This window comes from Primulina huaijiensis, chromosome 11 (assembly GCF_012295235.1).
Source record: "Primulina huaijiensis isolate GDHJ02 chromosome 11, ASM1229523v2, whole genome shotgun sequence".
Classification (NCBI taxonomy): domain Eukaryota; kingdom Viridiplantae; phylum Streptophyta; class Magnoliopsida; order Lamiales; family Gesneriaceae; genus Primulina; species Primulina huaijiensis.
Genome location: NC_133316.1, coordinates 743,360 through 757,804, shown reverse-complemented (window position 1 = coordinate 757,804; position 14,445 = coordinate 743,360). Strand labels below are relative to the sequence as shown.

At 34.4% G+C, this 14,445-nt stretch overlaps 1 protein-coding gene across 9 annotated transcripts; it reads left to right on the top strand.

Annotated features, from left to right (window-relative positions):
- The first annotated feature begins 3,603 nt into the window (after positions 1-3,603).
- LOC140987922 (probable protein phosphatase 2C 60) lies at positions 3,604-14,410 on the top strand. 9 transcript variants are annotated; one of them, XM_073456678.1, is made up of 11 exons: positions 3,604-3,829; positions 8,543-8,667; positions 9,118-9,181; positions 9,340-9,448; positions 10,621-10,774; positions 11,000-11,125; positions 11,291-11,414; positions 11,672-11,748; positions 12,634-12,686; positions 12,956-13,010; positions 13,896-14,410. In XM_073456678.1, the coding sequence occupies exons 2-11, from the start codon at positions 8,551-8,553 to the stop codon at positions 14,097-14,099; spliced, it is 1,083 nt and encodes a 360-aa protein (XP_073312779.1). In that variant the 5' UTR covers positions 3,604-3,829; positions 8,543-8,550; the 3' UTR covers positions 14,100-14,410. The 9 variants fall into 9 exon arrangements, 5 of the variants coding, with proteins under 5 accessions (XP_073312779.1, XP_073312781.1, XP_073312782.1 ...); XM_073456680.1 differs by having other exon boundaries at positions 3,612-3,829; positions 8,547-8,667; XM_073456681.1 differs by having other exon boundaries at positions 3,612-3,868; positions 8,547-8,667.
- Positions 14,411-14,445: the final 35 nt, after the last annotated feature.

Below are 14,445 nucleotides of genomic sequence, written 5' to 3'. Positions count from 1 at the left end.
AATACTTTTATTTATTAGCTGACAATAGATACGTTGTCCTTTGGTTGTTATGCATTTTGTGTAAATTGAAAAATACTTCACACAAGATTATCTTTGATACAGTTCAGTTTTCATGATTGTGTTCTTTATGACCATGAATACACATCTGGTTCTGCGAGAAGGTATAGAATTGAGTCTTACAATTCATTCGAAGCAGAGCCACTTCTCTCACATAGGTGATTATAAATAAAGAATAATCAATATTGTTCCGCTCAATTATTGGCGTATAAGAATCATTAAAATTTGTATGATTATCCCCCAAATTCATTATTTCACCTTATGAATGGACAAAGGATAACTCTCCCACAGTTATTCACCGCATCGGTATAATTATATTGTCCCATTTAACATAGTTCTTGGGATCTCCAATCACTACATGTTGGGTATTTCTTTGTACCAATTTATTCTATAGGCTTCAATCTCATTCCCCTTGATGAACATGTTTTTCCAATCCAAGGAGATTTTCTAAGAATAGACGTAACCATTCAGCCTCTTAGCACATTTGTCGAAGGCTATAAATTTAGATTTCATCGTAGATCTGATTATTACAGTATGCTTAGAATATTTTTCGTACAATTGTTGCACCTCCTAGTGTGAATAAAATTCATTAGTAAACTTTGAGTCTTTTATATCAGATATTTAGTTCGCATCAATGTATTCTTCAATTATAACAGGATATCAGGTATAGTGCATTTCATAATCACGAGTATACCTCAAGCACTTCAGCAATCTCACTATTATTTTTCAGTGTTCAGCTCTTGGATTACTGGTGAATCTACTCGATTTGCTCAGTGCATAGACGATGTCTGGTCTTGTACAACTCATTAAGCGCATCAAACTTCCAATGATATGAGAGTATTCTAATTGAGATACACTCTCACTTCGATTCTTCGATAGATGTTTACTCGTATCTATCGGAGTTCTAGCAAATGCAAAGTTGCTAGTTTATTAAAATTTGAAATTCACCATAATATTAAAAAATAAATAGTTTATATTTGAAATTCATTGTTTGTTGGAACATTTCATGTTCGAAATCTTTATTTTGACGTTAACAAAGCTTGTTATTGTATTTCTAACATATTTACTCACGTGTGAAGTTGAAAATACAAGAAGGAAAATGAAACTGAATTTAGCCAAACTAAATTTCTGGCGAGGTTCGATGTTTTGATGATATCTCTCAGCTGGACAATTCAAATGACAATCCGCCAATTTAACTGATCATAAAACTCAATTTGAAACAAGTCATATTTTACGTCAGTTGAGCAAAATCGGATGTTATCTATGTCAAACTGTTCACGGAATGACCAAACTGATTGCACAAAAACAGCAATCAGTTGGGTATGAGCAGTTGCGGTAATTTGATCATATCTCTCAGCTCGATTATTGGAATTAAGCAATTCAGTATGCGCTGGAAAGATAAGACGATGATCTACAAATAATCTTCAGAAATTAAAGTCTGAATCAAAGCTTAAGATGTTGATAAATGACGATGAATCTATTGTCTTTGCACAAACTGAAATCAGCAAGGCTTTTTTTTCAGCACACCAGTTGAACCGTTGACTAGTTCAACCGCTGAACGACCAGTTTAAGCTAGGGAAAATGTTCAGCAAGAGGAATTTGACCGTTGCAATTTCAAAAACAGTACAGAAACTTTCCAAACGGTCATATTCTTATGTCTAACATATATATTATTGTTGGAGCATATAAATACAACATTTTGAAGATCAAGCAAGAGCTTTTGAAGGGGATTCAAAGCATGATCAATTAGCATAAAGAAATCTGCTAGTTCTGAGCACAAGCCCTTATGTGATAATACATTTAAGACGTACACTGTAAAGGATAAATTCCTCACACACAATCACTCACACATATACAAGAGAGTTGAACTTCAAAGTTTAGTTGAGTGAGAATTCACGCAAAGACATTAAAGATTGTGTTTGTAGTTTTGACATAAGAAACGTAAAACATTATGCGGATTGTGAGGATGCGACATACAATCGAGAGTGTGCTAGGAGTTTCAATTAAGCAAGAGATAAGTCCTAAGTTGAAATGGGTTTGTACAATGTGTTGTATAAATCAAAGTCTTCTAGTGGATCCTTCTCGAGAGGAAGAAGGGGTGACATAGGAGTTGTTAATCTCCGAACTTGTATAAACAAATTCGTATTGCATTTACTTATCATTTCTACTGTTTTTAAAGATGCATTGTTGAAGCATTTTATGTGTTCTTCAAATACTAAAATATTGCATATCAAATGTTTGATAAAATGCTTCAACCAAAATATTTTTACTCATTCAACTTGCATATGTTTTAATGCTTTACAAAATGTTTAATCGGTTTCTACAAATGATTATTTTGAGTTTTTCTGATTGGTTTGAAAATCAAACTCGATTTAATTCAATAATGTTCAATATTTCAAGAACCCGGTTATTGTAGCTCAACGACGATCCCCCTAATCGATCATGTCATTGTTAAATAGATTTACTCAAATAAACCAATTGATTTGTTATTATGTATTTGAAATACTTAGTTTCAAATCAACGAATCAAAATACAATCTGAATGTATTTTTTATATTTGGTGGATTTTCCACTCTTTTGTTATTTTATACTTTATTAAAATATTAATAATTGTGACAAATTTGAAATATATTCAACACGAGTCTATTTTAAACACATGATTTAATATTTCCCAAATCAAATATATCTAATTGAATAAATTTTCCATCCAACTCAACCTTGTATCGTGTTTGGATCGGTGAATATAAAATGTTAGATTTCAAATTATTTTACTAGTTTGGATAGAAAAAATTTTGGTTACATTTGGATGAAATTAATTTGAAGAAAAAAAAATTCAAATCCATTGGTTTGTATGGTTGATTGTTTTCAAATCGAAAATAATTATTTGTTCGAGTTCTTGTAGTAAATTTCAAATTCATCCCAAAATAGAGTCAGTTCAGATATTATCTCTCTAAAAAAAAAAATCTACCCATAAACTTTTAAATTGTTAAATAACATTAACATCAATCTATATTATCTATATTTACTATACTTATTATTATAGAAACAATATGTCAAAAAACAAAGTAAGATACAATATTTTATTTTCTAAATTCTTCTTAAACCAATATTTTCCCTCAAAATTGTCAGTACAACTTGTTTTTAATATTATTTCTATCAAATTATACTATGACCTTCATTAATTTATATAATTATGTTATAATTTTTATTTTAATATAAATTAAATTAATTAAAAAAAATCGTACATCTGCAATTGCAATAGTGTAATATTATTAAGAGTGTGTCTAATGTGACATCGTCTCACGGATCGTAATCTGTGAGACGGGTCAACCATACCCATATTAACAATAAAAAGTAATACTCTTAGCATAAAAATAATACTTTTTAATGGATGACCCAAATAAGAGCTCCGTCTCACAAAATACGACCCGTGAGACCGTCTCATACAAATTTTTTCTTATTATTAATTATTATTATTATTTATTAAAAAGTGTGTATAAATTTATTTAATAGTGTCAAGCTCTATTTATATGCAATTTAAAAGAAAAGAAATGAGAGGATAAAAAGTGAAGCTTTACACGCAAAACTGACTGCAGCCTCCATTCTTCTTCAATTATTTCGTAATATCCTCGTCGTTTTTTATTTATTTAAATCTCTGAAAGGTGAAACCCTTTTCTGGAATTACTCGGAAGACCGACAATTTCAAAGATCACAATCCCAGCTATTGTTTCTCGCATCAAGATTCGAAAAATCGTTTGCTCTCCGCCGGCCAAGTATGTGAAGAAGCTCCTGCATAAGCCCTTCTGCATATTGTAATGATTACTTAAAATTCTCACATTTAATAGCGTGATTACTTGGAAAAAATAAATAATCTTCAATCATACTGGTTTCTGATCGCATATTTCCATGTTTTGAAGATTTTTTGCCCTGAATAGTGAAGTGAGTATTTGAAAAATTACCGTCATTTTCAACTTAGTTGATTTGTGTTTTCTGAATTTCGATGGGCGGGTTGATGATTTCTGGAAATTTTGGTGTATCATTTGGTTACGTTTATGTTTTACGTATTGCGGTGTGTGTGTGTGTGTCAACTCATAGTTTTCCGTGCAATAATAATTGTTAGGAAATTGCCTTTTGTCTATCTTCACTTTCATGTTGTGTATATCAACTTTTTGTGTACCGTATACCATAGTGTACCAGCTCCACAACACCATCCTTGGTTAGATCTAGAAGAAAACGGGACTGCACATCTGCGTGCTTCCTGCGATCGTGCGCTACAGAGTTCTCTGAAAGTTTGATTGCGGAGCTATTATCACATCAAATAACGGTTAAGGAGTCATGTTTCTGAATCAGTAATCAGTATACCAACACTCTTTGCATCTGCTACGGTGTAATCACTGTTGCTATAAGCAACAAGCTCGTCATCCTATCATCTTATAAAAGATTTCACACTCAATCTCACTTGTAAGACAGCCCATAATCTCATGTTCGGTTGAGTAGCTATGAGTTACATGAGACTACCTACCACTCATTTACAGTAGGTCTTGTGAGTCTTGTCTATCTCGACTCCACCTTCATCTTCATGTGCTGGTAGCTGGGGTGTTGTCAATTATGTTTTAAGCTCAGTTGCTTTATCCATTCCAAACCTTTCCCACACCTCTAAAACACACTTTTCTGACCGACAAAACACCATTTGATCTTTGCAAGACTCTGAGACCAGGAAAACACCTCATCTTATCAAGATCTGTCATGGTGAACTCATGCTTCAAAGAAGGTTTAAACTATATGGACATCAATTCACTCTTTCTAGTAAACAAATGAGATCATCATCATAAAACATTTGTAATTATTATTTTAGTTTCCTACCTACAACAAATAAATTGTGCTTGTACTTGTACTTGTACATGTACTTGAAAACCCGCTTTCATGGAATAGGCTTCTATATGGCTGTACCAAGCACATGGTACTTGCTTTTTAAACTTCTAAACCTTTTGTTCATGTCCCTTGTGCTCTTAATCACAACTTTGCTCCACTAAAACTTTTAATCCTTCATACCACGCAAAAATGTTGACTTAATGTCTGGTTGGTGCCACCGAACTAATTGTCTCCATACATACCATGGGTGCAAATACTTCACTGTAGTCTAACCCATTCTGTGGAGTATATCCCTTCACTAATAGTCTAGTGTTACATTTGTCCACTTCTTTACTCTCTCTAAATTAGTCTTAGGAGTCCACTTCGCCTCAACTCTCTTTCTTCCCTCGGGCAATTCCGCTACTTGTCACGTGCCATTCTTTTGTATTGCCTTGTCCACATCCATGAATTTTTCTCTGTTTCTCGCTTTTCACGGCATCATCAAAGTAACTAGGGTCGCAACCGCAGACATGGCCATATAGTGACTTATTTCATATATTTTATCCATAACCCAATCCCAATTCTCATCAAACATCCCAATCTAAACTACATAAAATGACCTACTTCGTATCTTTTATTTATAACCCAATCCCAATTCTTATCAGAACATCCCTCTTATTGTCACCCTTTGTGAAGTTGGATCATGAAGTCTATAAGCTTTTGATTCCTCACTAACTTTCAATAGCACACAGATAAAGCTCCTATCATCCAATTTAGATATTTTATTATTAGGTATAGGAGCATGAGAGATACTCACAAATACTCTAAAATACTCAACCGGAAGTTAGATCCACTCCAAGCATCTTCCGGGTTCTTGTCCTCTGCCAATATCGAGACCATGAACTGTCCAATTCACAGCTTCAAGTGAAAGTTTTGGAGATCTTCTTTTGTTAAGTATACTTCAAACCATATTAATAATGGTTTTATTCTTTTGTGTTGCAACTCTTTTTTGTGTTGCAGTGAGTATTTATTTACCAACTTTTGTATCTCTAATAGGAAGGTTTGCTTCTTTCTCAAGATAAGTCTTAAAGCTTTTGAAAATAGTGAAGGCTTCCAATTTCTCTAAAAAGGTAAACCCATGTTTTTCAACTAAAAAGCATTCCCCGAAAGCAAATGTAACTTTTCTTTCTGTTGGAGACATGTGTGATCGCTCTTAAATATCAGCATGTACTGGACTGAAGATTTTGTGAAGGTTGCTGTTTCTCAACAAACAATCCTTGCAAAGCCTTGATGAAGATTTCATTTGTGACTAACCATCTTCTTTTGTTGAAGAAGCTTTAGGCCTCCAAAGCTCAATTGTTGAAATCTACAATGCCTTGGTTGCACCATATCTTCTGTAACTGTGTTGACACAAGTAGATGTACTAGGTTGTGATATAGATGCAACATAGACATCTGACTTGAAGACATCTCTATATCCGTGGTTATCCTCCCTCAGGATGAAGCACCTCAAACTTCTGACATCCTTTTTCTTGCAATTGTCATATACTCAACAAATTGTTCTTCAATCCTGTTGGATGAAATACAACTGTCTTGATATGTATTACTTGATTGACCTGTAATCTTGCATTACCTTTTTCCAGTAAGGCCATGCTTGAGTTGTTCTGCGAAGTTTTCATCAACATCAAAGAAATATTCCTTCTCTCTACATATATGATTGCTACATCCCGAGTCGAGAAACGATACAGTATCTCGATTTACATTAATAATAGCAACATAGGCCATCACATTATCTCAAGTTTCAAAATAATTGGTCACCTTCTCCTTGCTAGATATTCCCATTGAAAGTGCCCAAGCTTGTGAGTGTTATAGGCTCGTAGCACGCACTGTATTTTTATTGAAGCTTTGTTTGCCTTATTCCCTTCCTCTTCCTCTAGAAGACTTCACTGCCTCAACCCCTTCATCTGGAATAATCAGTATGAGGTATCTCAAAGCATGTTCTTCTCCAATATGAGAGCTTATTTGTTGTTTATAGGGATGGCAATTTCCTCCGAACCTGTTGGAGAATCCGATACCCGACCCGAATAGAAGAGGGTATGGAGGCATTTTTAGACCCGATTAAATAATTGGGTAATCAGGTATGGGTATTTTCGGGTTCGGGTATGGAGGCGGGTTTGATATAGTCCGACCCACACCCGACCCGAATACCCATTTAAATTAATATATATAAATATATATATGTATGTATATATGTATATATATAGTAATTATATTTATTTATATTAAAGATTCATCAGTCAATCAACCGATTTTCGGAGTTTTCAATACATATAATCATAAATAATTTTTTAAATATTCATAACTTCATTGAAGCAATTTAAATTTGAAAAAATTCAATTGTATATGATAATTGGGTATTTGGGTAGGGTATGGGTATCCGATAATCCGATGGGTATGGGGATGAGGATGAAATTCAATACCCGATGGGTATGGAGATGGGTATGGGGATGGATTTAATAAATGGGTATGGGGATGGAGGTATGAAATCCGACCCATACCCTACCCATTGCCATCCCTAGTTGTTTATGAATGAGTAGGCTGCTTTGTAACTCGTCAATGGTCATGGTGTCTTTATCTTTGGACTCCATAGCGGAACACACCACATAATAGAACTTTGGATGGCTCCCAAGATTATCTTTTTATAGTGTATAGTCTATATGTAGATTCTCCGTCTCTCATCATTTAGCTAGTTTGTTTCTATCATCAGCTATATCATACTATCCACTTTTCTCTTTGATTTCAAAACCAGGAATCCCTTTTCTATGTTTTAATGATTATTTAAGATTCTTGAATTGATGGTGAGTATGTAAAACAAATCTTCTCTTTTTAAAGATGAATTTTTTGGTCAGTTTTAATAGTCACCACTTATTGTTATCTTTCCTGTTTTCTTTCACGTTGATTTGTATACCTACTTTATACATTTGTAAGTTTTTTTTTTTGCTTTTGGTTTGTTATCGATCAAGTTTAGTTTTGATGAACATCGAAGATGCGGAAAATTAGGTTCTAACTGTTACATATCTGCTGAATCTGCAGATTATAATTTTTATGTATCTGCTGAATCTGTAGGAAAACTGGGTGGTACATTAACTGAAAGTAAAACTTTTGACTTTGCCAAATCTCTTATCACACTATGATTTACAGAGATGAATCTAAAATTTCAGTACATAAGATATAATTACTGTGACAGATCCATCATTAACGAAAAGCGGCTGTAATTTTTTGGACATGTGCCAAAGGGATGGAAAAGAAAAATGGAAGTATTTTAAGAATTGATCTCGACGAATTATATGTAGCATTAATGTAATTTGATCTTGAATCTTCAGCGTTGCTACTTTTAAATGTCAATCAGTGTCTATTCTAACTGTGATTAACAAATAAAAAACCTCATTAAAGTCAGCTTGTTGTAGCACCGAATTGGATTGTATGTTTCAAATTTAGGAAGTCAAGGGTTTGATTAAGTATAACTGGCTAGGGAAGTTTTTATTTCCACAAAAAAGAATTTACTATGTTCTTAAATATTTTTGTCGAAGTGCTGCTCATTTGAATGGTTTTTTGTAACTTCCATTTTCTGACCAGTTAGAGAGATGGGTGTATACCTCAGTACTCCAAAAACGGATAAATTTTCTGAAGACGGCGAGAATGATAGGCTCAAGTTTGGTCTGTCTTCCATGCAGGGGTGGCGCGCTACTATGGAAGATGCTGTAAGTAACATATTTTCAAAATTCTATCAGAATTAATCCTTTTGATGCAAATGAGTTGTTACTTGTTAGATGCTATTAACTTGTTTAGATATAAGATGGAGAGAAGATACTCCCACAGGCCCCTACAAATATTTCATAGAGAAAGAGAGAGGAAGAAAACAGACTCTTCCCGTCCTCGCAATAAAGAGATGTATGGAGGCAAAAATAAACATCTGGGATGTAGTAAAATTGGATCCTTCAAGTTGGGTGTACTAGGATATTATGGGCTCTGATACAAGTGCTGATATGTTCGATATTATCACCATAATTCTTTTTGAGTTGCTTTGATTGACATCATGTTGTTTGTTAGGTTTTTATCTGATGTATATATTTTAATTAAGATTATTTTTATCCTCCTTTATTTTTGTGTTTAAATTCTTGCTTAATTTGATGTCATGGATTTTCTTTTAGCATGCTGCATTTCCTGATTTGGATACTTCAACATCATTTTTTGGTGTTTACGACGGTCATGGAGGTGAGTTCATTTTATTGTCTTTGACATTAATATTTGTAAGCGAGTTATATGTAGATGCACTCACATATTCTCATAACTCATGTTTTGTTCAATATTTTTCTTGTGAAATAATTACTTAAGTTTTTTTGTTTGGTTCTCTTGTATATTCCAATCTGCAGGTAAGGTTGTTGCCAAATTCTGTGCTAAATACCTTCATCGGCAAGTGCTCAAGCAGGAAGCATATTTAGCCGGTGATATAGGAACTTCAGTCCAGAAAAGTTTTTTTAGGTTATTTGATTATATTATTTGGCATTAGCAACTTTCATTAAATCTTATGTGTTTACCGCAAGTTTTTTTATTGTTTGGACTTTTAGGCTCATTCTATGCCGTCAATACAAAGTGTCTGCAGTTGAATTTACACCTAAAAAGTGTAATGTACATGCACAACTATTACTAATATTTTGCACAAAGATTTCTGCTAATATCTAAAATCATGACAGAATGCATTTAGCTTTTGCCAGAGAATGTACATCCATGCAAAAGATCCAAAAGTGATTTGAATTGTCCTTTCTTTGAAAGCAATTGCATTTGAGAGAAAAGTATATGTTGGCATGCTGAAAGTAAAAGTGATATCGCCAACTGTCTATTTGTTTTGCATATAAAGCAAAAGATGGTAACTCTTAACAATCCAGATGCTAGAAATGTTTAATGTTTGTTCACATGGACAAGAATTGTAGTCGGTTAATTTTAGGTTACATACATAAAAAAATTTTGGGTTGAAATGCAATTCGAATATTCGATTATGTGTTACTCATTGAAAAATTCGGTTGGTATTGCAAAGGCAACCCTTCGTTTACCTGTAGTCTTAGAAATTTCTTACCTAAAAACAGTCTGGAGGATCCTAAGAGGCTTAATAATGTAAGCTTTTCAGCATGAAGTCAGGTGATAATTATTGCACTTTTGACGTGTGGCTGTGCACTAGGCTGCATTCTACCACATTGAAACACACTTGGATGGATATCTGGACTGTCAAATTCTATCCCATTAAGTTAATACCATATGATGTTTAATTTTTTTAATTCTATTCACTATATTTAACTTATACTGGTTTTGATATGAAATGGAATTTGTCAGGTTTGTTGTTTATGCATTCCTGAATATTTCATTTAAAGGATATTTCTGCAATGAAATGCATCACATACTTTTTAAATTGTGGGACTGTGGCTCGTAACTAAGCCTATCTAAACTCTTTAGAGGCTGTATAGCACATGATTTTCTCAAAGCCAGCTCTCACTGGTATGACTGATTCGCTTTTCTGATATGCTGAATCACATACCAAATTATTGGATGTTAATGCTTATTCTGCAGTTTCCAGAGAGTGTTGGAACTTTTTGTTGGAAGCATTGGTGTCTCTTATACCATTTGTTTGTTTTCTCCATTTTTTTCTGTTGTTTATGCAGGATGGATGAGATGATGCGGGGGCAAAAAGGGTGGAGGGAGCTGGCTGTCCTGGGAGATAAAATGAACAAGTTCACTGGCATGATAGAGGGTTTGATTTGGTCTCCAAGAGGGAGCGAAAAGAATGACCAGATTGATGATTGGGCATTTGAGGAGGTGTATATATTCACTAATGGAATGGCTAAATTTACTTTCCTTTTCTCTAATAATGCATATGGTAATTCATTGCATGTTTGACTTACTTGACTTGCACTGCATGTTATAGTGCAATCAATAAGCATGATATGTGAAATGAGTCTGGTCATGATGTGTTATTATTCTGATATATATTTTTTAAAAGTATATATATATTTTAAAAGTTTGGGTGATTGCTTTGGACAGGGGCCACACTCTGATTTTGCTGGACCAACCTCTGGGAGCACTGCTTGTGTTGCTATCATCCGGGAAAACCAGTTAGTTGTTGCAAATGCTGGTGATTCTCGCTGCGTAATTTCTAGGAATGGTCAGGTAGAATGTACTATTAGTATTTTTTGCCATTCCTTGTTTATATTGTTCCAAAATAATATAAAAGAGCAATGTGCACTTACTGTGGAAAAGTCCTAACATTCATTTTTTCTCTCTTTTTAATTATTTTGACAAAAAGGTAATATTTTGTGCTTCTATCTTCTTCAGGCTTACAACCTTTCAAGAGACCACAAGCCTGATCTCGAAGTTGAGAGAGACAGAATCTTTAAAGCTGGTGGTTTTATCCATGCGGGTCGTGTCAATGGCAGTTTAAATCTTGCAAGGGCTATAGGTGCTATATAAGTCTGCTTGGCGCTGTTTTTGGCTTGTTTAATTTTTTAACATTGAAAGTTGGTAAATGACTTGTGCTTGGCATGCATTTGATCCTTTATTGGGACAGTGCTATTAATTCCATGACAAAATCTGCAATATAATATTTGGCACAAGTTGTAATTAATTAATGAAAATAAAAGTAGGATAAATATAGGATTTTTGATAATTGACCTGTTTTATTTGAAAGGGTAATTGACCAATTATAATATCCGGCAGGTGATATGGAATTCAAGCAGAATAAGTTTTTACCAGCCGAAAAGCAAATAGTAACTGCCAATCCAGATATAAATATAGTACGTTATTTCATTGTCTTCTACGTTGAGTCACAAATTTTCGTTGTTTTTGAGTGCAACATTAAGTTTTGGCCTCCTGTTCTTGCTGTTATGCAAAAGGCTGACAACCACTATGGAAACTTAATCAGAAATTTGATGTGCAACCAGGCATGATACTTCAATTTGGTGAATTCATGCATGCGGCTGTTTCTTCGCTTAATTCTACATAATACGTGATAAGTGAACTGAAAATATTTTATATTATTTTATTTCATATACTTGGTCACCTCTTGGTTTGTGGGATGAGACAAGGTAAGATGTATAATATAGGGTAATACATTGAAAAATATGAATAACATAGGGATGCATAATTCAAATTATTGTAAAACGTGAACCAAATAATGAATGAAATAAGAATGTGGAAATAATCAATATTCCATCCTTTGCATCAAACGATGCCTCGGTGAAGTTTGTTTTTCATTTGGAGGGTCATTTGTGTTCTTGGAATAAATTTTGGAATAATTTATACTAGAAACCATGTTGTCATTTGCCAATCTATGTTGAAATTCTAAGGGATTTTGTTCTTGAAATGGATTCACTGGTGCATTTCTAACTACATGTTTGGTAACTACGGGCCTTTTGGTTGGCCTTTTTACTAAACTACTTTCAAGCATACATTCTCCTCTTTGGTGTCATAGATGGACACTTGGTCTAGTGCAACCCTTTGGACATGTCATACGTTGATTGTTGAAATTATAACTAGATAAACTGTGGCCTCAAGAATTTGCGGTGGAGAATTAGATATTACTCTGTTATCCAAACCATTCATACTGAAGTCTGTAAAACTGTTCTGCTTATTGTAAGCGATAGAAATAATGATGCTACTTTTCTTAATTCTTTAACCAGGTTGAACTTTGTGACGACGATGAGTTCATTGTGCTTGCCTGTGATGGCATTTGGTATGCTCGAAAAACTTAAACTTTGTTTAATCTGTTAGATGCTCAAGGGGAATCCCCATTATGCAGATACTTACATAATTTCCAGTCCACTGCACTGTCTGAAGAAAGAACTCAAGATTGTTTCAGTTGGTTTCTTCCTAAAATTTTAATCTGTAGTCTTTTTCTCACTCTGATTCCTAATTTTACTGTTAGTCCTGTAAATTTTTAATGTAAAAAAGAATTCTTGATGGGGGATTTTGTACGTCTTCACAATTCTTGATATTTTCCAGGGATTGTATGTCAAGCCAACAACTGGTAGATTTCATTCGTGAGCAGCTGAAATCGGTATGTCCTTGCATAGTTTATAGAATGTTCGAGTCTTAAATCTTGAAATTATTTAGTCTTGTTTGGTTTTCTCTGGTTCCTTTTTTTTGTCGCTATTATCATTGAATTGAACCAACCTATCATACCCCAAGGAGAACTTATAACATCATTTTGATTGTCCCATCTCTGACTTGATTAGTCTCTTTTGTAATGGAGCATTATCACAAAAGAAAGAAGTTTCTACCAAATAGCTATCGAAACAAACCAGCCAAGTGTCTTGTTTGTTTCTTAAATGACATACTCAGTTTATTCAGTTTCTGTAGGTCGAATGATAATTTGATTGAGTTCTCCGTTTTTACCATTGAGGAAGGGGGTGGAAGTCGAAACTGTTCAGAACTTAGAGGCGTCGTTCTAGTAATTAATAACTTCTGTGTGAGGGTTGCAATGTTACGATGGAAAAATTGAAATCATATATAGCTACTTTGTTTTCACTCAGAGTCCTTGAAGTTGGGCCCCAATAAATGAACTACGTGGTGATTTCCGTAGTGCAACATTCTTGTATGGCAGGGACGAACCCAATATTTACAATAGCAGGGGGAGTAGGGGGTGTTAATGGGTATCACAGATTAAAATTTCAAAATGTTTTCAACTGAGTGGTGACAAGCATCCCCGCCGCAAGCCTGGTCTTCCACCGAATGGTAATTCGAACATTCTACTTGAAATGTTGTAGGCAGGAAATTCTCATGTGGTTTGGTTGGATCTTAGGTGAATCAATGTAACCAATTTAACCTTGTTTTTCCTCTCACAAATCTGTTTGGGCGTGTTCACCTTACTGTCTGGATCCCATGACATGTTTGCCTATAGACTATCCCATTTGACCCAACCTATATATTACACTTGCCTTAGCAGGAGAGTGAGCTGTCTGTTGTCTGCGAAAAAGTTTTCGATAGGTGCCTGGCACCCACTGCTGGAGGCGAGGGCTGTGACAACATGACCATGATACTGGTGCAATTCAAGAAAATCACACCATCAAGTACATCTTCAAATGACAAATCCTCCACTTCTAAGGAAATAAAGCTCGACTCAAAGCCAGCAGAGGCTGGAACCTAGACTGCCTCGTCTGTTAAGTAACATTCGACTCTGTTGTTTGAAAGTTCCAGTTAGTTCGTGTACAATCAATCAGGCTGGAGCAGATGCATTTCGAGGACGAATTGGAATACTCCTACGGTTGTCTTCAAACTAAATTTGAGTTTACCTCGACGAAGGAAGAGTTTGTACAGATGATTCAACAACAGGTTCGAACATTATAGATCTGTACTGTATTTCTGACATGTTTGTGTGATGGATGAATTTTCACTAATGTTGAGATCTGAGTTTAAATTTACCATTTCAATGGAGGTATAGCCTTTTGTTCTTGATAATTTTGTTTTATGATTGTAATATACTGTGCTTACTA

Bases quoted from the DNA above. Each gene is read 5' to 3' on its own strand.
- LOC140987922 (XM_073456678.1), top strand. From the start codon at position 8,551: ATGGGTGTATACCTCAGTACTCCAAAAACGGATAAATTTTCTGAAGAC. The intron at 11,415-11,671 runs GTGCTATATAAG...AATATCCGGCAG, and splicing joins AAATCTTGCAAGGGCTATAG to GTGATATGGAATTCAAGCAG. The intron at 13,011-13,895 runs GTATGTCCTTGC...CACTTGCCTTAG, and splicing joins TTCGTGAGCAGCTGAAATCG to CAGGAGAGTGAGCTGTCTGT.